Raw genomic sequence first — 24,840 nt, 5'->3', positions numbered from 1 at the left:
CACAGAGATTTCTCCAGATTCTCAGAACCTTTTGATGATATGTACTGTAGATGATGAGACATTCATCAATATTCTTCACAATTTTACTTTGAGGAACATTACTCTGAACTTGTTCCACAAATTGTAGACGCAGTTTTTCGCAGATTGGTGAACCTCTGCTCATCTTTACTTCTGAGAGACCATTCCTCTCTAAGATTCTCTTTTTATACCCAATCATCTTACTGAACTGTTCCCAATTAACCTCCAGCTGGTTCTTTTTATTAACACTTACTTTCCCAGCCTTTTGATGCCCATTTTTTTGAGACGTGTTCCGTCCATCAAATGGTTCATTTGCTCAGTTTAAACATTTGATACGTTTTCTATGTTCTGTCGTGAATAACATACGGGTTTATGAGATTTACAAATCATTTCATTTTATTTACATTTAACACAGCGTCCCAACTTTTCTGGAATTGGGGTCATATGTTAGCTATAAAGTAACTCCATCAATTTTCTCTGTCTTGAATAAACAAAAGCTTTAAGTGAAAGACAGATAACGAAGAAACAAGAAAGCACAAACTCCTCTGACCTGAAAGCTTTCCTGTGTTGGAAAACTTTCCATTATTAAGCACTGACACTGGAGACTCCTTCCATAAATATTAAACAAATATCTCCTTACAGTTACCATATACACAATTATAAGCTTGTTTGTTTTTTTGCTGTTGCTAAACCTATTGGAGCTTCTGTTATAGAAAATTAACCAACACATTTTGACCAATCGGATTGAAGATTTCAGTAGTGCTGTGGTGATAAAAAATGGATTTGCCGTATAACAGGTTTAGCAGGTGGTTTCATTTCATGATTTCATTGCAATTGAGATTCACCTCACAGGAGGCTACAGGCTCTAAAAGTTAATAATAAACTGCTCCTTTAAAGATGTAACACACATAAGACAAAGTTGCATGGTCACAGAAGGACACACAATTTCTTGTGCTATCCATTAGAGACTCGCTGGTATATCTACAACAAAAACAACAGATGAAAACTAATCATTTAGATATAACCTTTCTCACCACGTTTGCTTTACAGAGGTACAAGTCCGGCGATCTATTCTTCCATCAATCTCCCAGGATTCTGCTTTTATTTCTCTTTTTTGCTCTCTGACTCCTCCATCGGCGGTTGATCTCCATCAGCTTGCTCTCGTGGGAGGGACCTCAGCTCCTCTATCTTCTCACTCCGCCCCTTGCCGAGCTTTTTACATTTCTCGAGTATTTCATTCAAGTTGAATTCACGGATGATATTTTCCTGCAGAAGCGTAAAAATGAGTACAAATATCGATCTTTTCTTTCCTTGTTTCCTTTCTTCACTTCTTAGCTCCTTGTTCTGAAGACATGAGCAAAGGATGCAAGGAAGGAAAACTTGCACAGGAGGAAATCAGGACAAACATGCTTGGCAAATGAGATGCCCAGACTAAGACATAAGATGTGTGTTGCATGGGGCAGAACAAACCTGCGTATACACAACATGGTGTTAATTGTTTGTTAATATCAGATACTGTACATTTTACATGGACTTTCATGCAACGTTTATATTTGTACACCCTGTTCCTTGTGTAAAATACATTAATTGTACATTACATGCATCACATGCTACCACAGAAAAGACTTCCATGAAGGAAGCACCTGTGTACACTTGATCTAGAAACCTCCTTTTGATTGATTCCTCTGAGTACATTTACATAAGTGATATGTCCTTGAAGATGGCAGGCTTCAGCTGATTTCTAGTTCACAGGCTGAAGTACGTAGAATCTAGAGGTGTGTATGGTACTGTTTTTTTTTTTAAATCCCATCCAATCCCAAAGCAATTTTGCCCAATCCTGCTAACTCCCAAAGCAATTCTGACCAACCTTTCTGCTCCCAAAGCAATTCTGACCAATCCTACCTGCTTCCACCCAAAGCAATTTTAACCAATCGTGCTTGCTCCCAAAGCAATTCTGACCAATCCTACCTGCTTCAATCCAAAGCAATTCTGACCAATCCTACCTGCTTCAATCCAAAGCAATTCTGACCAATCCTACCTGCTTCCTTCCGAAGCAATTCTGACCAATCATGCTTGTTCCCAAAGCAATTCTGACCAACCCTGCCCATTCCTGCACAAAATGTGACCAGTCCCACCCCCTGGAGTTATTATTTGATGTACCCTTTACCTCTGTGAAGCTCCAGCTCACAGCTCTTCCCTTCTTATCCACTTGGGGACGACGCATAAATTCGTGATTGCCCTGCAGCAGCAGCAGAGAGGGCAGTTGCTTGGAGAGCGGTGAGAGGCTTATGTTATACCTGAGCACAGAAATATGTTTATGAACGTTCTGCCCATTTAATCCAGCATAGATATCACTTTGTAGTTGTATATGTACAGTATGTATGTATGTACAATGTATTTTTAAAAAAATAATTAGAATATCGTGGAAACCCCCCCCCCCCCCTACCGTTATTTAATTTTTTAAAACTTTCATATAGTCTAGATTCATCACACATAAAGTGAAATATTTCGAGATACTGGATTTTTGATTTACATGAGCCGTAATCATCGAGATTAAAACAAACCCCCCCAAAAAAAGTCTTGAAATATTTCACTTTATGTGTGAAATAAATTATAAGGAGGAAAAATGTACTTTTCCACGATATTCTAATATTTCAAGATGCACCTATAGTCATTGAGAAAGTCAAGATAGTTCACCTCTCAGCAGCAGCTGCATATTGTCCTATGTCTATTTTTCCAAATTTGAGTCCAGCACAGTTATACCTGCAAGACATAAGCAGGAACTGCATTTTACATGTATATAACATCTGCAGAGACAGTATTAGTTCAAACCTATTTTTCCTTTCTCTGTATTGATTGTGTATCGAGTGCTTGTGTGTGTCCTTACTTCAGTGAGAGGTCAGCAAAAACAGGTGCAAAACACTGACACTCCGGAGACCAGTTGGCATAGAACTCGACAAGCCACGTTACTCGACTGTCCCTCTCCAGTTCCTCCTAATGTCACAAAATAACAATCATTTCAGACTACAGCGATAAAACCGAACAACCGTATTCGTTTGGTCCTTCGAGCTATACTCACGTCTATGTTTTTGTCATTGAAGTAGGTGATGTATTCTGGACCCATGTAGATAGGAGGTTTACATGTGATCAGGAACACTATAGATTAGGGGATTAATTCAGATAAATAATCTAAATCAGCGTTTCACACTGTACATAAATATTCTAATATGGTGAATCACATTTATAGTATTCCTTTCATGTTAACAATGTGTTTATCTGTGCATGAATGATACACTATATCGACAAAAGTATGTGGACACCTAAGCATCATATATGGGTCTTCTCCAAACTGTTGCTACATGGTTTGAAGTACACAGTTGTCTAGGAAGCCTTTGTATGCTGTGGTGTTACAATTTCCTGTCACTGGAACTAACAGGGACAAACCTGTTCCAGTATAACAAAGCGAGCTCCATGAAGACATGGTTTGCCAAGGTTGGAGTGGAAGAACTCGAGTGGACTGAACAGAGCCCTGACCGCAACCCTTCTGAACAGCTTTGGGGTGAACTGACATCAGCGCCTGACTCACTAATGCTCTAATATAACAGCACTCGAGGGACTAAATCTGGATTTCGATGTTCAAAAAGCACACATAGGTGTGATGGTTAGTATTTACATACTTTTGGTTCTATAGTGTATGTGACACCTGGTGGACAGAATGTGTGGATGTATAATATATAATATATAATGCATACTATAGGGTTTATTACCGACACACATCGTGATATACAGAAGGCCAAATCTCAGGTCCACTCTGAAGAACAACACCACGTTTGCCACCTTACTGAAGAGGAAAATATTTCCTATATGCTGCTCCAGAGTTACTGATAACAGAGAGAGAGAGAGAAAGAGAGAGAGAGCAAGGAATGTTTCCCACACTTTCATCATTCAGAATAAGCCAAATCTAAATGTGACATGAGGATATCACCAAACATGTACAGAAAATCTACTCTTAAAGGTATAATACCACAGCACTTCCATCCGGCATTCTCGGCTCGGATTGGTCAGGTAGTGTTGATTAATTCTCTATAAAGGGTTTATATTAATACATTCAGTCTAATATTGTTTCTATAGCGACTGCTCATTCTTGGGGACTTGTACGGGACGTTGTCCATAAAAAGTTTAATAATAAATGAACACAATAAAATGTGTTATTTAACAAAGAAAAATTCATAATCGTTGATGTTGGAAACGTTTGTTTAACATTTTTGGAAGGAGTCTCCAGTGTCAGCAGCTTTGGAAGAGGTTAAGGTAGTCCTGAGGTTGCTAGGAACTTAGACTGGAGCTAGCTTGTTTTGTGGCTGTTCCACAACATCAGCTCTAATTAAATGGATGAAAAGTATGATGTGTTTGTTAATTAATAAAAAACCACAAGCATTTTTAAAAAAAGGCAAATTACTTTGTGTAATTGTAAATGAAAAAGATGTAAGCAGAATAAAACATGTTCTCGTGTCAACTTTTGGGTATTAACCTTACCTCAGCTTCGGGTCGAGCGATATCACACCACTACCAACTGCTGTTGATTATTTTTCTATAACAGCACATCTTTAAGTGTTTTATTCCTGACTTATTTCCTTATTAGTATGTGGTTTCATGATTGATATTATATTCACACCTCATATATTCTCTTTTTAACAATATAGCAACGTCAGAATATTATTTTTGAATTGTGGCGTACATATTAACTGTCCCAGGCCATAAAATTCCTAACTGCACATTATTATCCTACTTAACATAAATAACGTGTGCCGTAAACTCGTGCAGCATGTTTGTGTGTATGAGGAAGAGTCAGAGACGAACACTCACTCGCTCTACGGTTCTTCATCATGACAATAGCACTGAGGAACATGAGGATCTCCAACTCCCTCTGTAACACATATCAGGATGAAAATATTATCTTGAACCAAATAAATCTAAACTAAACAATCGTTGTAATTACATTTCACAGTGTGTGAGGGGAAAGGGAAAATAGGTTTTTAGTGAACTGCAGGGTGAAGCTTGATTAACAAACCCAGTCAAAGTTGCAGGAGTCTCCGTCTTCTCTCTGAGAGGGTAAGTGCTCACAAACACCAGGACATTTCCGCACAGCAAGGAAAGCGACAGACAGAAGAAATGACAGCAAGTAATATGGCTTTAAGAGCCATTTATAAATCTGTGGCAGGTGAAAGAAAAACGCAAAGAGGCCAGTGATTAATCCCATTTTCACGCAAGTTTGTGGAGTAAGAAAAAGTGTATGTAATGAGGGAGAAGGCAGAAGAGAGAGGAGTGAACAGAAATAGGACAGCAACAGGTGTGTGTGTGTGTGTGTGTGTGTGTGTGTGTGTGTGTGTGTGTGTGTGTGTGTGCGCGCACGTGGTTTTTATATCTTGGTGAGTACCATATGTCCCCACAAGGACATTTGGATGGTATATTTAACATTTATTTAAATATTTTGTCTCGTTCAAGGATCCCTCTAAGGCCACGTCTAAACCTCCTGGCAGAGGCAACCAGGTTTTGAACTAAAATATCCTGGTAATTAGCAGAACTCAAGATGTCTTTAGTCTTCAACAGCTGTTGGACTGCTAGCTGAGGAACAGCTGCAGAACTTCAGTAATCCACAGCTATATTTCACAGAAGGCGTATAAGCTTTGCTTTTGCTACGAAAGTGAGTGTAAGGCTACTTCCCATACTTAATCCGGCCTGATTTCCAAAAATTTTAAAAACTACATTTATTCAAATTCATTCCTAGCATACCCTACAGACTCAGATCTGCCAACCTTTATGTATTTGTTTAGATGCTCCTCAATTTTACTCGTAGTATACAATGCTACAATAACGAGTACGCAACTACCTAGCACTCAATGGTTTCACTGAAAAATACACCAAAAGAGTCTTCTCCCCCAACACCCCACCCAAATAAAAATGACGGATGAGCCAATTGACACATCTGGAATAACTGACAGTTGCATAGGTGTTTTGAACTCTCTGATATTAACTGACTCCCTGGAAGCCCCGCCCCCAAACTGTAGCGCTCTTAGGGATTATACAGGGTTTACGTTAACCACCTGGTGAGAAAAACCTGTTGCTGGTTTGTTTTAATTCAAATCTAGACAGTAGAAACATAATTTAACATAACATTTGAACATAACATAACATTTGAATAAGATGTATTAGGATATGAAGCATTAAAATCCATCCATCTTCTATACCACTTATCGTACAGGGTCCCGAGGAACCTGGAGCCTATCCCGGGGAGCAAGGGGTACACCCTGGACGGGGTGCCAATCTATCGTAGAGCACAATCACATAAACGTTCACACATTACGGACACTTTGGACTCGCCAATCAGACTACCATGAATGTCTTTGGGAGGAAACCGGAGTACCCAGAGGAAACCCCCGCAGCACGGGTAGAACATGCAAACTCCGCGCACACACAGGGCCGTGTAGGGAATCGAACCCAAAACCCTGGAGGTGTGAGGCGAACCACTAAGCCACCATGAGCCGCAAGCATTCGAATATACAACTTAATTTAATATTCTAAATATTACACTAATTAAATGAACTAAATATTAAATAAACACTAATTGTATTTGATGAATTGTTTATTCTGTGCTATTTTTTTTCCTCAGAAGAAATGTATTAAGCATAATTTACTACCTGTGTTAACATAAGGCTGAATAGAAAAACGCGATTCTAAAAAAGACGGCTTGAGCTACTACAGCTTCCGTAGTTGATGGTGTATTCTTGGCGGGTAGATGAGAATGTCAACATTGGAAGGGGAAAAATGGAGGATGTTGCTAACTGTCGGTCGAACGAGAACAGTTCAAGAGACTCTGGTCAAACAAGTGAAAATATAAGTTCAGTCGTGTCAGTACAGACCGGTGTCGCCGAAAATGTCCCGGTTAAATGTGAGCCGCGCCGGAGCAGACTGAAGGTCTTCAATAAAGTTATGGAGAAAAGCCTCCAGCGGCTTATAGCAGATGCGAGGTGACTAAAACTCTCCTCTGTCCCCTTTTAAATAAAACGCACTGGATAATACATAATGTCATGTAAACTCATGTGTATTTAGAGACGCTGACTTACAACGGTTTGTATATTTTTTATCCGCAGCGACAGAATATTTATGTTCGCGTTCATGCTAGTGACGTTACACATTGTTATATTCCTATTAAAAACCTTAGTATTATTATTATTTTTTAACAACATAGTCAAGAACATTAGCATACACTCAGCCGGCCATTTTAAGTAGATAAACCCCTCATATTTGTGCACTAGTCTGTAGGTGTACAGTAAATGCCTGCAGGCAGTAATGTGTCGTTTGCGTAGGAGTCGGCTCTTTGAGTCGGCTCTTTTAGGTGAACAGCGAGAGCCAACTCGCATAAACGTGAGTTTTTTTTTTCTTTCTTTTCGTTTTCTTTTTTCTTTATCTTTCTTTTTTTTTACTTTTTCATTTTAATTTTGATCTAAATAAAAACACTTCAAGAATAAAACATATTATTTTCGATATCTGAGTTATTCGTAGTGTGAATGGTGAGATTTGTTTTCCCAGCCAACTATGTTTGGTTCCTGAAACGTTCTGAGAACAGAGCTAATTTTAGTTCCTGTTTGGTCTTCAAAAAAATTATTATAATAATAATTTCTCTATGTAAACATCAAGTTTGCGTTTTGTTGTACATAATGGTTCGAAGAACGTTCCACTAATGTTCTCATTACTCTGAACCTCTCAGGAACTTTACGGTAAGCTGTAATGATTCCCTTACGCACTGTTACCCTTTAAATAATGGTTCCGAGAACGTTCATGTAATGATAGGGGACTATTCCCTTAACTATCTCTATACAAACTTGTTACAACACTGATGCACTTCTGATTGGTTGTTTATAACAAGCTACATTAATATATTGCGTAATAAAAAAAGCTGTGTATGGAGTCAAGTGTAGAGAATGCTGTGTTAATGTACAGATTCTATTAAAATACAAATGCAAAAATAAAGATTTGTTAATTAAACAAAGAGTTTCATGATTTGGTGAAACCTATTCAGTGATAGTTTGGCAAAAAAGTTCAGGAGCCGAAAGAATCGTCTCTTCTTTGTGAGCCGAACCAAATCGACTGACTCATTGAAAAGACCCGAAATTCTCATCACTAGTCTGTAGCCCCTCTGTTATGTGCAGTGTGTCAGCCCATTTCTACCCCATCCATCACTGTCGATGGACATCACGGGGTTGGGGTGGGTGTGGAGGGGGGTTGATATTTCAGATGATGTTTCGTTGGTGTACATATGGATGGTTGCCCACCAACCAGAAAAACCCAGCTAAGATCAATGCCTGTTTAACATATTAGTCTTACAGACTTTAAACTAAAAAAGGTGACATTAAAAACTGATATTAACACACAGATCTCTGCATGTGCATCGGTTCAGTTTCAACAGGTTTGCCCACTCGTTCCATCCGCTGTGTAAGCAGAATCCGCAGATGGCAGAGGTCATCCACAAGCAGTTCATAAGCGATCTGCAGAAAGCTATCCAGGTAACATGCAGCCGTATCTGCCTATTAAGATGCTATTGAATGTTATATGTTGCTTTATATATTTGCACAACCGTTCCTAGCTTCCTATAAGCCTTTACTAAAAGTTAAATCTAGTGTCATTGGTACTGTATTCTGATTTTTGGAATGATCAGGACTATTTTTTGCAGTGGTTTTAGGATCACGGGTCCTACATGTGTAAGTAACCCGGAGCTTTTGTGTGTATGCAGGAGGACATAAACAAAGTGATAGAGGAAGGGGACCTACAGGTGAAACTGGAGGAGTTGGACAGACTAGAAGAGCAGGCTAAAGACACCCCAGGGCCTGCATGGTAGATTTGCCATATACATGGGTCGGGGCCATGACACTACCACTTAAATACAGTTTTTATTTTGTTTTTGTTTTCCTTTGCAACAATGTGATTTCTATTTCCATTGTTGGCAGCCTTCCAAAAGAGTCTTAATCACAAAAATGTCTGCCCAGAAATACTATCTATCTATTTATCTATATTTGAACAGTCCTGGTTAATTATAATTAAGTGTTGGATATTGCTCTCTCACTCTCTGTCAATGTAGTATAGCAAATTATAGTCAAATGATGTCCAAAACATGCACACGCGGCCATTGTAACTGACTTTTCATGCTTTTGTTTGTTTCGCAGGCGACCCAGTGGCGTTCCTGAGCAGGATGTGTGCAGTGTGTTGATTCCCTATCACCGGGGGCAGGAGGAGTATGTGCGCAGAGAGCTGAGGAAGCTACAGAAGGAGAATGCGGCTCTGGCTCAGAGAGTACAGTCTGGCCGAGACACTATCACACACACGGAACAGCGCATATCAGCAGCTGTGGATGAGTGGAAGGTGACAGTTAGGGAAAGAGTAAAATATCTCACTGTCTGTGTGTATTGTATACGTCATTGCTTAGTACTTGCATTAAAGACATCAATGTTGTTATATATTTATATGGTAGAATATAAATACATTGAAATTGTCCTTGAAATGCATGTTGAACTATTTCTTCATGTAACTGAAGTAAATGTTTCATATTTATCTGGAGATAGGAGTTAGCTTTAGTTAATGCTTTAACATCCACTGTATATTATTGGAAGCTTTCTTTATGGTTATAGACAGTGCTGTGTATTTGCCTTTTGAAGAAAGAAATCTGATTTCTTCTGTTTTTGTGTGTTATACTAAATAGTTTTAGATGTGCGAACGAAATACAACATAAAACAAAGGCAACCTGAGTAAACACACAATTGAATTTATTGAAGCAAAAATAAGTTATCCAACACCTCTCACCCATGTGAAAAACTAATTGCCCCTTAAACTTAAAATCTGGTTGTGCCAGCTTTTATCAGCAATAATAACAACCAAACGCTTCTGATAAGTGTAGATCAGTCTTTCGCTTACTTCTAGGGCTAGGACTTACTCCTATGTTTTGGATCATTGTCTTGCTGCATAATCCAATTGCAGTTGAGTTTCAACTTACAGACTGAAGACCGGACATTCTCCTTTAGGATTTTCTGGTAGAGAGCAGAATTCATGTTTCCCTCAATTATTCAAAGTTGCCCAGGCCCTGAAGCGTCAAAACATCCCCACACCGTCACACCTCCTCCACCATGCTTGACCATAGCTATGATGTTCTTTTTGTGAAATTCTGTGTTTGGTTTACCTCAGATGTAACGGGACCCCTGTGTTCCAAACAGTTCCACTTTTGACTCATTAATCCACAGAACGTTTTCCCAAACGGTTTGAGGATCATCAAGGTGTGTTTTGACAAATTCAGACAAGCCTTAATGTTCTGGGTTAGCAGTGGTTTTCACCTCACCACTCTTCCATGGATGTCATTTTTGCCCAGTATCTTTCTGATAGTGGATTCATGAACAGTGACTTTTAACAGTGACTTTGAGAGGCCTGTAGATCTTTTGATGTTGTCCTTGGCTCTTTTGGGACTTCCTGGATGAGTCGCTGCTGTGCTCTTGGAGGAATTTTGGAAGGGCGGCCACTTCTGGGGAAAGTTCACTACATTGCCGAGTTTTTCCATTTGGAGCTCACTGTGGTCCTTTGGAGTCCCAGAGCCTTTGAAATAGCTTTGTACCCCTTCTCAGACTGATGTATTTCAATCACCTTCTTCCTCATCTTTTCTGGAATTTCTTTCAATTTTGCCAGTGTGTTGCTGGGTAAGACCTTTTAACCAACTTCACACTGTTGAAAAAGTTCTATTTAAGTGTTGATGTGATTGAACAGGGTTTGCAGTAATCAGTCCTGGTTGTGTCTAGTCCAGCTGAACCACATTATGAATGCAGTTTCATAGATTTGGGGAATTAGTAACTACGGGGACAAATACATTTTCACACAGGCCCAGTTGGTATTGGATAACTTTTTTTGCTTCAATAAATAACATTATCATTTAAAAACTGTATTTTGTGTTTACTCAGGTTGCCTGAAACAATTTAGTATATGAGAGACATAAAAACAAGAAATCAGGATGGGGGCTAATACTTTTTCACAGCACTGTATAACAATAAACGGGTTCACTCCTATTTCTGACCCCACTTTCTGCATCGTTTCCCTGCAGGCATCTGTTGCTGATTTGGAATCGTTTGTCTCATCACTTTGTCCATCTGAAAATTTTGAGTCTCTCTGAGCTCCTGTGGACCAAATCAACGTTCAAACTCTATTTTAGTTATTTTAAAGATAATTTGTATTGTTTTATTCTGCAAAAATTTTCCATTAAATCTGTTTCTTGTTGTATGTGATTCTCATTTGTATGTTGACTTTACATCTTTATAATTAGAAATGTATTCTCTCAGAATTGAAGATAACTTCAGGTTCTTTACCTCAAAATGTGGTTCAGATTTGAATCCCTTCTGAAAAAACCCTCAATAGAAACTATCACAGAAATTCTAATGGTTTCCACTACAAATATCATTACAGACCATCAGCTGTTAACCATTAAAACCATTACCAAATGGTTTCCATTGTGTAGAAGGTTGGTCCTTAATGGTATCCACTAGACATAACATGCCATCAATAGAACACAGTGAATTACCAGTAGAGACCCACCACCTGTAGGGATCATTACAGTTTCCATTAAAACCAATACAATTACCATTAAAACCATTACAAATTCTGTGAGGTTTTCTATTGTTTTGGATTTTTTTTTTTCAGCAGGGATGTCTTTCAGTTCATTTATTTAAGAAAGTACAGACTTTGATTAAATCGAGTACAAGTTGAAATCGGTGAAAGGTTTGATACAAATCATTTGGGGGGGGCGTGAACATACAGAATATTTGCTTTTTTTACGGTAACCTGTGCCATCAATGAGGGTGAATGCATTTTGACTGTATGACGAAGTATATGTCGAATTATTATTATTATTATATTTTTGCAGCATGCAACCCCAAGAATATTAATGAACAGGAGGGCATTGCTCATGAGGAATGGGCTAAGATTTCTCAGGAACACTGCCAGAAGATATGCATCTCGTTTACAGCAGGTCATAACAGCAAAAGCGTGCTCTACTAAGTACTAAAGTTGTTTGGCATGAAGGGGTTGAATAATTTTGAGACTGGAGAAGTCATTATAAGTTGCATTTTCAGTTGAATTTGGGGGAAACCACTTGAAGCATTCGCTGTTCATTGTGAACTATTTCAATTGCTTTTGTCTGATTTGATTGGAAACAGCTGAAAGTCTATACATTTTGGCAAAAAAATAAACCTGATTTGCCATGGGGGTTGAATAATTTTGATTGCAACTGTGTGTATATACAGTCGTGCCTAGAAGTTTGCATACCCCTTGCAGAATCTGCTAAATCTTAATACTGTTAACAAAATAAGACGGATCATAAAAATTTTGTTTTTTATTTAGTACTGTCCTGAATAAGCTATTTCATTGATGTTTACATATAGTCCACAAGACAAGATAATAGCTGAATTTATCAAAATTACCCTGTTCAAAAGTTTACATACCCTTGATTCTTAATATTGTGTCTTGTTACCTGGATGATCGACGACATGATGTGTTTATGTTTTTTTGTGAGAGTTGTTCACGAGTCCCTTGTTTGTCCTGAGCAGTTAAACTGCCCACTGTTCTTCAGAAAAATCCTCCAGGTCCTGCAATTTCTTTAACTTTTCCAGCATCTTCTACATATTTGACTCCTTTCCTTTTAACATCAGCTGTATGATCTTGAGATCTTTTCACGCTGAGGACGACTGAGGGACTCGTACACAACTATTACAAAAGGTGCAAACATTCACTGATGCTCAAGAAGGCAACAAGATACATTAAGAGCCAGGCGGAGTGTAAACTTTTGAACAGGATGATCAGTGTAAATTGTTATTATAGTATTAGTCTCATTTAAGCACATCCATAATTCAAAATTCTGATATTATTACATAGTATTACACTTTTTAAAACTTAACTTTCACAATGTCCAAAAAAAAAAAAACCCACAGAATTTACGGTAGATTCATACGAACGGTTACTAAGATATTGTCATTTATTACCGTTATTACGGTAGTGCCTGTGTTGATAACGAGCACTGGAACAGTGTTTGATAATACAGACCGGGTTTAACGTTTCCTTTAGGTATATTTATTGCTTAGAAATAGCCTTTATATATATATATTTTTTAAGTCATGACAGAAATATTTTCAACTCTGTTCGGCCAAAGCGACGCCCAGGCGCCCCCGAGTTCCGCGGCTCTTGGTTTTGGACCAGGAAAACCGCCGCCTCCGCACCCGCAGAGCGCAGCCCCGGTGCCGCCTCAGCTCTCAGGACAGCTCGGGGATGAAGGGCCTACAGCCCGGAAACCAGGAGTCATCAACGAGCCGTTCTATTTACTGCGAGAACTGCCTGGTAAACTTGATGTGATGATATCCTGCTGTGTTAAAAGATGCTGCGTTACAGTCTACATCATTGTGTGTGTTTTTATTTCACCAGTAGGAAACGATTTAACAGGAAACACAAACCTGATCACACACTACAATCTGGAACATGCATACAATAAGTTCTGCGGTAAGAAGGTGAAGGAGAAACTCAGCAACTTCTTACCCGAATTACCAGGTGAGATGATGTCTAATGTGTATAGATGTGCTGTAGTACTTTTGCTTATTTATTATTACAGCATGCAAAAGTGGACAATTTGAAACCAGGGATCAATTCTGATAGTATTAATGTAGTATAGTCATTACTGTTACACATCTGTACACATCTGTACTACTGCAGCATCTGCACAGCCTCTTCTTCGAATGTGTCTCCTGTAGTGTCATGCACAGCCAGTATCTGGTCCTGCACTTTATTGTTTAGTTTATTCCTGAATGTTAAGCTTCACCGAAACCGTTTACCGTTACCAGTGTTGTGTTTCGACTGGGGGGAAAAAAATCTTGAATGTGATTGTGTGTTCTGTCTGTAGGCATGATCGACAGTCCAGGCGTTCAGGATGGCAGTTCACTACGCTCCCTCATAGAGAAACCTCCAGTGTGTGGAAACTCGTTCAGCCCACTGACCGGAGCACTGCTGACTGGCTTCAGACTACATACTGGACCGGTACATGCACCATGCACTCTCACACGCACACAAAAAGCTCTAAAACCTCGACAACACACTGTGAATATGTTAACAAACACACTAGGCTGGTGCACACGTGAACACTACATGCAAACACATTAAGACCACAGGGTGCACGTGTAAACACACACGCACGTAGACTGATGCACAGCACGGATTAGACTGTCACTTATACACAGTCGGACTACGTGGGGGGATCGCACAACCAGACCACTATCTAGAGTGCACACACACTCTTCTATTCTTACACACTACACACACTTACCCATGCACAGATATGCACAGGTATTGACCCAGTAGGTGCACTATAACAACACACACACACAAATGCACACACACTGAGATAAATATGATACTGTGTACGTTACAGCATTTCATATCGAGTCTTTCTGTTTACCTTTTAGCTTCCAGAGCAGTACAGATTGATGCACATTCAACCTCCGAAGAAGAAAAGCAAACATAAACACAGACATCATCGACCACAGGATCCCATTCCACCAGGTGACGCACACACAAACACACACTTACACAAAAAATCAGATGGAAACCGTACGATTAATGCGTTCACACGAGTTTAAGTAATCCTGATAACTAGAGAGCTCCTGATTCAGTCAGCCGTCTTGATTTCATTCTCCTCTACACTTTGCTTGGTGACGCTTTACTAAAATCCCCCAAAGAAGGACGTGTGGTAACTTGAAAACGGAAACTTCATATTTACTACAAATTTATTTAGTAGTGTTCTTTAAACTGCGGTGTGTCCTGAACCTGATGCATCTCTAACCTAAACTTTGTTCTAATTGCGCAGAAGATCGTATCCGATCGGCTCGAACTCGGACATCGTCTTTAAGCCTGTATAAGACGTAGTGTTCTGATGCTGAAATAATCTGATTTTCTCTGAGCAGAAACACCGTCAGACTCCGACCCCAAGAAGAAGAAGAAAAAGCGAGACGACGATCCCGAGCGCAAAAAGAAAAAGAAGGACAAGAAGAAGAAAAAGGTGGGTGGAGTTATTGTGCACGGTAAGGACGGAAAGGAACGGTGTATTATTTTCAGTAAAGGAGAATAATCAGGATACATAATCCACCCCAAAGTGATTATTTATTACTCTTTCCCCAGAACAACCGGTCATGACGTGTCTTCTTAATACTACAGAAATTTAAGTATTGCTAGTACAATTTGTATTAATTAAGCACTATTGTTGTGTACTTGTTTTTTTGTTTTTTTATCCATTTATGGTTACGTTACATCCAGAAGGCATTTTAGATCCTGTTATGCTTTGAGTTCTACCAGCTATAACAGTCGTTCTCTCAGTTTTTCTCTCTTAAAGTTAATAAAATGAAAAAAAGGCAGCTTGTCGAATCCTGAAGACGTCCCAAGTGTCACAAAACATAACTTTTTAGATAAATCTTTACGCACTGATACTGGAGAAAGAAAAAAAAAACACATCTGTTAATAGAAATTGTTGCTATGTCAACAGTTATACACATTCGTTATTCTGTTTATCTGGAGCGTCGACTGTACAAGTCTCTGTGAACGAGTTTTCACTATAGAAATAGTAGCGCGTTAGAATAATGTTAACACATTTATCTTGCAGACGGAACTACCGTCACATGCTCTTTTTGTACATGCTCAAAAGTATGCGCTCTTTCTTCACGAAAAGAGTACATACTTTGCGTGCATAGCGTAAGCGCGCGCATACTTTTGAGCGTGCAGCAAGATCGTATGCGAGAACTGGGACGTAATAACACGTAACGAAACGTAAGATAACGTTGTCGCGTAGTTACGAACGCCGTCGCCGTGAACAGCCTCCTCGTTGCATTTCAGCTTTTCTTTATTGTTATTCCTCATATCGTTTATACGGTATCATTTCATTTCCCATTCCCCTCGAGTTATTTCTCCGCATTTCGTTTCCACCTCTCTAAAATGCGTCAAAGCATTACAAAACTCGCCCTCCTCTCTCGCGCAGTGTTCCACGTATCCACACTTCGAAAATCTGTCCTAATCTATAGAGTAGACCATCGGGGTACCTTTGGGGGACTCATTTCAGCATACTACGATTTGGGACACGAAACTTCTAATCTCGGATACGAGGACTGTAGGCGAATTGGGACGCAGCAATGGTCCGTTCATGAGCTTTAAAGTCAAATGAGCAAGTCAAAACCTTGTGACTGTATCAAACATGTTTTTTGCAGATCTATGAGGTGGAAGAAAAAAAAGATAATTAGACTAAAATTATTCTCTCTCTCTCTCTAACAGAATCGCCACAGTCCTGATCACCCTGGAATCACTGGCTCTCAACCCAACAGCAATAGTCTAAGATAGAGACACTGTAGTGTGTATATATATGCGCGTGTGTGTGTGTGTGTGTGTGAGAGAGAGAGAGAGAGAGTGTGAATGTGTGCCAATACCATGATTGTGTGCATTTTTTTTCTTCTAACTGATACTGATTACAGATCAGTTCTATTTCCAGTATTTTTTTTATTTATTTTTTTTGCTTCATCGTTTGATGACTTGAATAAATTTTTGGTACTCTACTGCACAACCTGTCTTTTTGTACTTTGTGAATTTACGGATAAATAGGAAGCGCTAGAGCAGGGGTTCCCAAACTTTTCCAGGGCAAGGCCCCCCAAATGGCATTAACATTTGAAAGAGGCCCTGCTTTTGCAAGATGTCTTTAAAACAAATTAAAAATACAGACTTCTGAATATATCCTCCTTTTTTTTATTATTTATTTATTTATTTTTAAATTATTATTATTTATACCTCTTGCATCTTTACATTACATTAGGAATTGATTGTGTGTGTGTGTGTGTGTGTGTGTGTGTGTGTGGTTGTCTGAGAGTGAGAATCATGTATTTATTTATTTTTCACACCAAATTGTTGAGGCCCCCCGGGCGCCCCCTGGCGGCCCCCACTTTGAAAACCACTGCGCTAGAGTACTGAATGTCAGTTGTGTGATTCAGTACGGGCCCGGGAGCCAAAGTGCAGCACAAGCACGCAGAAGCTTAAACACAACACTAGAGGGCAGTGTGGGCCAAGAAGAGATTTGTTTGCAAAAAAAAACAAAAAACAAAAAAAACCAAAGAAAAGAAATCTGAGTATGGTGCTAGTCTTTAATGCTTCCTGATAATTATGGAAAGTAAATGCTGTGTTGAATTTAATTACTCTGGGGTATATTTGTATACAATATACACCGACTTTACTCTTTCATTTATTTATTTGGAGCCTGAGGGGATTATTTTTTGGTTGTCTTAAATTAATTTCCACCTTTTATGTTAAAATTGTCAGTAGTTTACAGTTGACAGTATATATATAGCCATAATAATTGTGATATTAGTTTCCACCACGGCAACAAAATGAAAAACCCGCACACCTCCAGTCTGTTGTGTATACAGCAAACTATTGTACATAGTAAACCCACAGATACTAATTTTTGAGACAATCTTCAATTTTTAAGGCTTGAGTAACGTAATTACTCCTGGGTAACTGTGGAAGAAGCAGGATTGTGCTTTAAATCAATAAATCAGGAACATCCTTTATGTAGGATGCTAATTATTAAGGTCTTTATAGACAGTGGGATCCAAAAGTCTGAGAGCACTATTGGAAATGCTTCAATTCAACACAAAGGATTTCATTACAAATAATGTCCTCAGCAATAACTTGAAAAGTGAAAAGTAGAATCTGAGAAATATTTACATGAATTTCAGAGATTTTTAGTATTTAATACGGTCCCTTTTTTGCTTTAAAGCAAAAGGACTCTACAAAACCCGACGATCCATTTTAGATCAAATCCAACGGCGTGTCGTCCGAACACGAGTGTCGGTGGAAGGGATGAGACTGGAGGAGAATCTGCTCTTTTGTACGACGGAGTTAACATGGTCGATATCACACATTTGCTTACATTTGAATAGAGACTGAGAAACTATGCAACATTTCAAATACCGAAACGTTGCATATTTCCTTCTTTGTTGTAGATTTTTGATTATTGTAAAATTTTCTGATTATTTCCAGTAAGAATCCCATTTTGCATTTTTGTCTCAGAGTTTTTCTCCTCACCGTGTGCAAGCAAATGAAAGGGAAAAACTGGAGTGCAGATCCTGTGGAATGAAGCATCACTTCAAATCTATACGTCTCGTCAGACTGATCATCTTTAGGTTTAGTGCTCGGCACATTTGAATCCCACCTCCACCCTGTGTGTGCAGAGTTCGCATGTTCTCCCCGTGCTTCGAGGGTTTCCTCCCCAGTCCAAAAACATGCACTGTAGGCTGATTGGCATTTCCAAATCGTCCGTAGTGTGTGAATGTATGGGTGTGTAATCGTGCCCTGTGATGGACTGGCAGCCCATCAAGTGTGTCCCCCCCCCCCGGCCTTGTTCCCCGAGATAGGCTCCCGGTTCCTCATGACCCTGTGTAGGATAAGCAGTACGGAAAACTCATGGATAGATGGATGATCGCCTGTATCCTATGAGGAACCATTCCTATCCTGATAAGCGTGGTCCCCACTGACAGATCACGAGGACTCACTGCTCACTGAATGCTTTAACCCTCTTACCCCAACCAGCTTGCCCGTATTTGATCTATTCCCGTAAGGACGATATACCGGCTTGGTCGTCTATGCCCAATCCCCATAAGGCCGATATAGAGGATTTACAGTGTAAACGTTATACGTTATACGTATATAGTACTGGCATTACTCTGCTAAGATTCCTTACTTATTTAATTATTATTTTTTGACACGGAAGGTTGATGACGTCATGACGTCACGACGTGATTACGTTATTACGCCGGTATTACGATGAAGATCCAAGCGTGAATATTGGTGTATTAGTAGAAGTGAATTAAAAATGCCAAAGCGAAAAGCTAATCGTGTTCCAGCTAAAGTTACACCTACAGTGAACACATGTACATCTAAAACATGGGGGGGGGTCTGCACTACCTGCTGGTCTGATTATCACCAGAAACTTGACTTTTGGCGCTAAAATGCATTTATTTATTTATTATTTATAGAGGCATTGCCCACGCTGATGCTCGTACGGTACTTGTAAAGGAGTAGAAGGATTTTAGCGAGCATTTTTTCGTCATTTCTCTAGTTAAGAATTGTGCTCTAAGTTTAGTAAAAACACTGAACTGCTTCATTTTCAAAGTAATATCACACAAATACATTTTTATAAGTTGTTTCAAGGTCTGAAAATATTCAAATTAAAATGTTGATCTTGGCCCAGGAACTCAGGGTTGGCGTGCTGTTTCTCTGGGGAATACAGGGTTATAGGACATAATACTGTGGGAACTTAGGGGTAAGAGGGTTAATACAGATAAACAGGATGTAAATCATATGCTCTGGCCATCACAGTCAACAGATCTGAACTCTATTGTACATCTATTGGAGAAATGTTGGTTTATTTAGGGATTTGATTAAATTCTGTTAGACAGCAAACTCCATCCAAATACCAACCGAGCGGATATCTTTTGGAAGAACAGTTCAGGTTCCGGTGACGTGTAGACCTGTTCTAGTGGACCGACACCTTACTAAGACACTTTATGTTGGGTTTTCAATTCAGTTGTATTTGTATAGAGCTTTTAACAATGGACGTCGTCTCAGAGCAGCTTTACAGAAACATCTAAACACAGGATACGGATTTGAAGCGTGTGAATTTCTCCCTATTGAGCGAGAAACCTTCAGAGGAACCAGACTCAGACGGGAACCCATTCTCATCCGGGTTTTCCCCAGGTGACGTGTCTGCTTACAAACGCTTACAAGTGGAGCATGGAAGACTGAGGCGTGAAACACTTCTCCAGTCAGATGCTGGTCTGGTGTATTTTTAGGATTATAGTGTGTAGTTTGAGAAGTTAAACTTGCACATAAACCACATATATTAATCTACTTAAATAAGTTTTGGCAGATCTCGTTGAGAAATTGCACACAAGTTTCCTAAAGACAGTTTTATTTTGTCGAGTACAAAGAAAACACTTTCTGCATATCTTTTTATTTGTGCCCCACTCACCCCCTTTTCCCCTTCCCATGGCTTAGTGACCTCCACAAAGAGGCTGAAATAGCTTTGGTTGCATCAGTGAACTGTAACGTACATTCAAGGATATATAAAAGCAGATTTTTTTTTTTTATAAGGCACGGTTCCACACAAACACACATGCAACAGACTGAAACAAAGTGAAATTTGGCTGTAACGACAAAAGTGCACTGAAAAGGGTAACATGTCTTCATGTGACATGTTACTTTGACCCCTGATTATTGAAGGTTGTGGTATGAATTGTCCACTGCTGCTATCACACAAGCTTTACAAGCAAGAGAAAGTAAGTACAAAGCATACACGTCAATGTTTGCAGCACTAAAATATCGAGCATATAAAATAATACAATAGTAGCAATGCATATAGAGGAAAAAAAAAACCTAACAAACCAACCACAAAGGAAAATTTCCCTTCCGAAAGCCTACAGAGACAAAAGTACAAATAAAAGCACAGATCGAGAACTAAAATATGTTAGGGCACGCGTATAAAGTTTAACACAGATCCTTTCAAATATTTCAAATATTTCAAAACCGCTTTTTCACGGTCTTTGGTGTTTGAAATGATAGCGTTAATTTTTTGGTTTAAAAAAGAAAAAAGAAAAAAAATCTCATTTTCAAGACAAAAAGACAACAAAATGACAACATGGTGAACAACTCTTTGGTGAACGACACGATTCACAGACAAACTGACCAACCGGCCCATGGCTCAGCGTGACAGAGGCGACGATCGGCTGAGGTAGCTTGTCTACAGTCAAGTCAAGTGAAGTAGAGTGTGTATTCGGGGTGCTTTCAGCCTGTCGAGCTACAAAATAAATTACAAAAAACAAGAAAGTTTACGAAGCATTACGGGTAACGGCTATTCTGAAACCTTGCACGACCGCGTGTCATTCTTACAAGTCCTTACGTGAAATTTTATGGCTTTAATGAAAAAATTCAGCACCGACGTGTCAAGCTAATAATGATCAAAGCTAATCTGTTACGCCGAGTCAGCACTTTTTGGGATGAAAACGCATTAACGTTCCTGTGATTGTTCCTCGGTGGATCCAGGCTTCCTAGGGCGCGTGTCCGTTAATGCCGTTGGCTTCTGATTGGTTGAGAGCCTGACTCTCTGAAACAGCCTTGTCCCGTAATGCCTTCACTTTCACCAGGTGTCGGCGGTGGTAGAACAGGTATCCGGGCAACAGAAAGCCGGCTAATGAAGAGATCAAGAGGCCGATGTTGATCTGATCGGTGGAGAAGGGCAATCTGTTATTCGTTCATTTTAATCACAACACACAGGGTATCGGATTCAAACGATGAAAGGGAAATGATCAACACTACATCAGCACACTATGTTCTAGGGGGATTAAATAAAAAATGTTTTGTAAAGATCCAGCTATAACATGAATGAATGGTGGCCACATACTCTTTTTTTAAGCTTTACCATTAATGAATAGTAACTCATTGCTATAAAGAAGCCAATTGCCATGGTTATGCTTTATTGTACTCTCATACTACTCATTTTGATCAGAGCCACACACTCAGATTTTGAAATTTTGAATAAACATACATTATTCTATCCATTTGTCTATAAATATTCAGTTTGGATTGCTGATTTTTTTTTTAACCCAGCCATGTCATCTAGACAGGGTAAATTAAATACAAAAATCTCCAAAAGTCTTTAAGAACTTGTTCCTTTCTCGATGAGCTTCCTTCAGCTGAACAATTTATATAAATGCATGTGATAGCATAGGTCTGATACCAAGGATCGGTTTTGGGTTGTACCAGCAAAAACTGGTGGACAGGATATTTGGGAAACTATGTCCTGTAAACAAATATACAGTCCCCTCCAGAAGTATTGGAACAGCAAGGCCGATTCTATTGTTTTCGCTATACATTGAAGACACAGAAAACGCTGTCCAACATCCATATACACTAAATGTCTAGAAATATCTTAAGCGATATCTTATCTAGGGTGTACAAAAGAAAGCCCTGGAGGGTGTGATTTGTTCAGCAAGACAATTCGCTACCTTGAGGTAATGTATGCATTCCTGTATACACATTGGCAGCGTGCTGAACTGCCTTATCGGGAACTCGTTATAGTTTTCAGTGCTTGATCGCACAGACCTGTACGTGAGTTTTTTTTTTGCTTTTTTTTTTGTATTTTGCTCAACACCGACATGACAATTGTCTCCTATTGGCTGATCCATATGTCACATTACAGTATGTTCTGTCAAGTGTAACTCAGGTGAGCTGTCGAAAACAGATGCCAGACTGTAATTTTGACACATCGCCATGCCTTTGTGAAGTGTCCTCGTGAAGTGAAACTAAGAGATGGCAAGAGATACACAATGTTTGCGCATTACTATAACTGTACATTGTAACTGTAATATAATATTTAACACTGCCAAACACCATCTACTAATAGTATAGTGCTGGCTGTAATCTAAATCACAGCTTTATAGTCTAATATGTTTCTGTATTAACAACTAACAGGGGAGGTTTTCTGTACGGAGACGTTTATTTAACATTTACGGAAGGAGTCTCCGGTGTCAACGTTTTGTCAACGAGTCTTCAGGATGAAGGAGTTTACGCTTTGTGGTTTCTTGGGAGCATGACAAGCTCTGAGAAACTATACTATGATAGCAGAAACTCGTTTGTTTTCTTCCGTAATTATTATACTGTATACTATAAAGCGTTCTCTGTGTGAGCGTCTTACCCAATAGCCATCTCCCTTCAGTGGTCCCAACATGGCGATGAAGAGCGGCTGCTGCAGCAGAGCAACCACAGCGCTGATCATAGACTGCAGCCCAGTCAGAGTGCCAAAGTGGTTAGATGGGTAGCTGAGAGATAGAGAGAGAGAGAGAGAGAGAGGGAGAGAGGAAGAAGTAGAAAGAATGACTAATGCTTCTGTTAGAACAAGAAAATGATAGATTATTAATTCTATTTTCCACAACATCACTGACTGATCAGAAAATCATTAAACATGGCTCAGGCCTTCCAGGATGTCCGCAATATTCGGAGGAGCATGCAATTTTTCAGAATTACCCCAGATTTGGGCTGAGATGCGTCATGTGACGTCGTCAAAACGCACGTTCAGCCAAACCTGATTCTCTTCGACTCGTGTGTCAAACGTGTACAGCTAAAAGGTCTCGTTTACCTACATCACCGAGAAAGACCAATTTCGCCAATTCAAACAGTTTAAAATTGAATTTTAAAACCAGACGGAAAACACATCTGTTTAGAACATTTACTGACTGAACACTGCTGTGCTGCAGTCTACTGATCGATCTAGATCATTTTAGCTTTGCAACTTTTACATTTTTTTTTTTATCTCCTGCTCATCTTAATGCATTTCTCTCATTTTTATCTCTTACTTTTAGTTCTTGTTCTTATACTTGTTTAATACCTTGTATTTTCTTTATCATTTTTATGTAAAGCACTCTGAATTATCATTGTGTATGAAATGTGCTATATAAATAAATTTACCTTGCCTTGCTTTCTGGGAAAAAAAGCACAAAAAAACCTCTAAGTCCATCAATCCAGCCATCTTCTATACCGCTTATCGCACAGGGTCACGGGGAACCTGGAGCCTATCCCAGGGAGCATGGGGCACAAGGCGGGGTACACCCTGGACAGGGTGCCAATCCATCACAGGGCACACTCACATACACACTCACACACCCATTCATACACTACGGACACTTTGGACACGCCAATCAGACTACCATGCATGTCTTTGGACTGGGGGAGGAAACCGGAGTACCCGGAGGAAACCTCCGCAGCACGGGGAGAACATGCAAACTCCACAAACTCAGGGCAGCGACAGGAATCGAACCCCCAACCCTGGAGGTGTGTGGCGAACGTGCACCCCTGCTCTGTAAGTTGTTTCACAAATTTTGAAAAAATCAATTTAGGCTGCAACAATCACAAAAAAAAAAACCTCCACAAAATCATGCACGGACTGATGGCGGTTGTGAAAATCGTAACTTCCTCTACACAAGCTTGAACTGTGAATTTTGCAAACTGGAAATGCCCCATGTTCCCGTCCCCGTCCCCTGCAGGACTGACGAGGTACTACCTGCACCTGCCTACTGCAGCACGAATATTATTTATGATGAAATGACACTCGCCTGTTAGGTGTCCCAGAATTTCCAAACATTTCAGCTCCCTGTTTCTTAAAAACTGCAGCAAGCACACATTGATCAGTTTGTCCACTCAAATCAATTCATCAAATTTCTAAAAAAAAAAATCTTTCCTTTCCAGTTGCAGGATGTAAACTTTTTAGAAGTTCCCCCAACAGAGTTGGCACATACCCTACAACCAACTACATAACCTCTACCTGGAAAAGTGTATAAAAATGTTGAGGTTATGGTGAGCAGAAAGTATCAACCCTTTTCTGATGCAATGATGGATGACTGGCACATCGGTTGCAACTGATCTGCACATGTCTGCTTTTTTTTGCTGAATAAATTCCTGGACGGCTGAGGATTTGTTAAATAAAAAAACCCACAAAAACGTGTGTGTGTATACTTACACAGCAGCGTACAAGCCTCCGCAGCAGGAGTGGATGAAACCTCGGACCATGGTGTGCAAGATAAAGGTCAAGATCTATACACAGAATGAGTGACACAGTGGGAAGACAAATAGTCAATAACCAAAACCAGATGAAGGCTAAAACGAACAGTACAGAGT

General features: G+C 39.5%; 4 protein-coding genes across 6 annotated transcripts in view; 2 read left to right on the top strand and 2 right to left on the bottom strand.

Moving 5' to 3' along the window:
- Positions 1-396: 396 nt before the first annotated feature.
- tmx2a (thioredoxin-related transmembrane protein 2a) lies at positions 397-5,346 on the bottom strand. The gene is made up of 8 exons (XM_017473781.3): positions 5,087-5,346; positions 4,882-4,942; positions 3,786-3,899; positions 3,098-3,174; positions 2,906-3,012; positions 2,716-2,781; positions 2,186-2,315; positions 397-1,284 (listed from the first exon to the last, which is right to left on the bottom strand). Exons 1-8 carry the CDS (start codon positions 5,273-5,275, stop codon positions 1,120-1,122), a joined length of 909 nt encoding a protein of 302 aa, XP_017329270.1. The 5' UTR covers positions 5,276-5,346; the 3' UTR covers positions 397-1,119.
- Positions 5,347-6,782: 1,436 nt separating this feature from the next.
- On the top strand, positions 6,783-11,325 carry si:dkey-6i22.5 (polyamine-modulated factor 1). The gene is made up of 5 exons (XM_017473782.2): positions 6,783-7,043; positions 8,474-8,579; positions 8,807-8,907; positions 9,237-9,432; positions 11,150-11,325. The coding sequence occupies exons 1-5, from the start codon at positions 6,790-6,792 to the stop codon at positions 11,216-11,218; spliced, it is 726 nt and encodes a 241-aa protein (XP_017329271.1). The 5' UTR covers positions 6,783-6,789; the 3' UTR covers positions 11,219-11,325.
- Positions 11,326-13,081: 1,756 nt separating this feature from the next.
- med19a (mediator complex subunit 19a) lies at positions 13,082-16,684 on the top strand. 3 transcript variants are annotated; one of them, XM_053682238.1, is made up of 6 exons: positions 13,082-13,431; positions 13,519-13,638; positions 13,988-14,121; positions 14,547-14,643; positions 15,045-15,139; positions 16,399-16,684. In XM_053682238.1, the coding sequence occupies exons 1-6, from the start codon at positions 13,212-13,214 to the stop codon at positions 16,462-16,464; spliced, it is 732 nt and encodes a 243-aa protein (XP_053538213.1). In that variant the 5' UTR covers positions 13,082-13,211; the 3' UTR covers positions 16,465-16,684. The 3 variants fall into 3 exon arrangements, with proteins under 3 accessions (XP_053538213.1, XP_017329265.1, XP_017329263.1); XM_017473776.3 differs by having other exon boundaries at positions 13,516-13,638; positions 15,259-16,684; XM_017473774.3 differs by having other exon boundaries at positions 13,083-13,431; positions 13,516-13,638.
- A 3,382-nt stretch (positions 16,685-20,066) lies between these two features.
- The window catches only part of slc43a1a (solute carrier family 43 member 1a), a 28,745-nt gene continuing 23,971 nt past the window's right edge, over positions 20,067-24,840 (bottom strand). The window contains exons 13-15 of the mRNA XM_017473772.3: positions 24,683-24,756; positions 22,865-22,988; positions 20,067-21,389 (exon numbers count right to left, since the gene is read on the bottom strand). Coding sequence (XP_017329261.1) covers positions 21,219-21,389; positions 22,865-22,988; positions 24,683-24,756 — 369 coding nt within the window. The 3' untranslated portion in view covers positions 20,067-21,218. The remainder of the gene's footprint in view (positions 21,390-22,864; positions 22,989-24,682; positions 24,757-24,840) is intronic.

Source organism: Ictalurus punctatus, chromosome 8 (assembly GCF_001660625.3).
Source record: "Ictalurus punctatus breed USDA103 chromosome 8, Coco_2.0, whole genome shotgun sequence".
NCBI lineage: Eukaryota > Metazoa > Chordata > Actinopteri > Siluriformes > Ictaluridae > Ictalurus > Ictalurus punctatus.
This window is presented reverse-complemented; position numbering and strand designations above follow the sequence as displayed.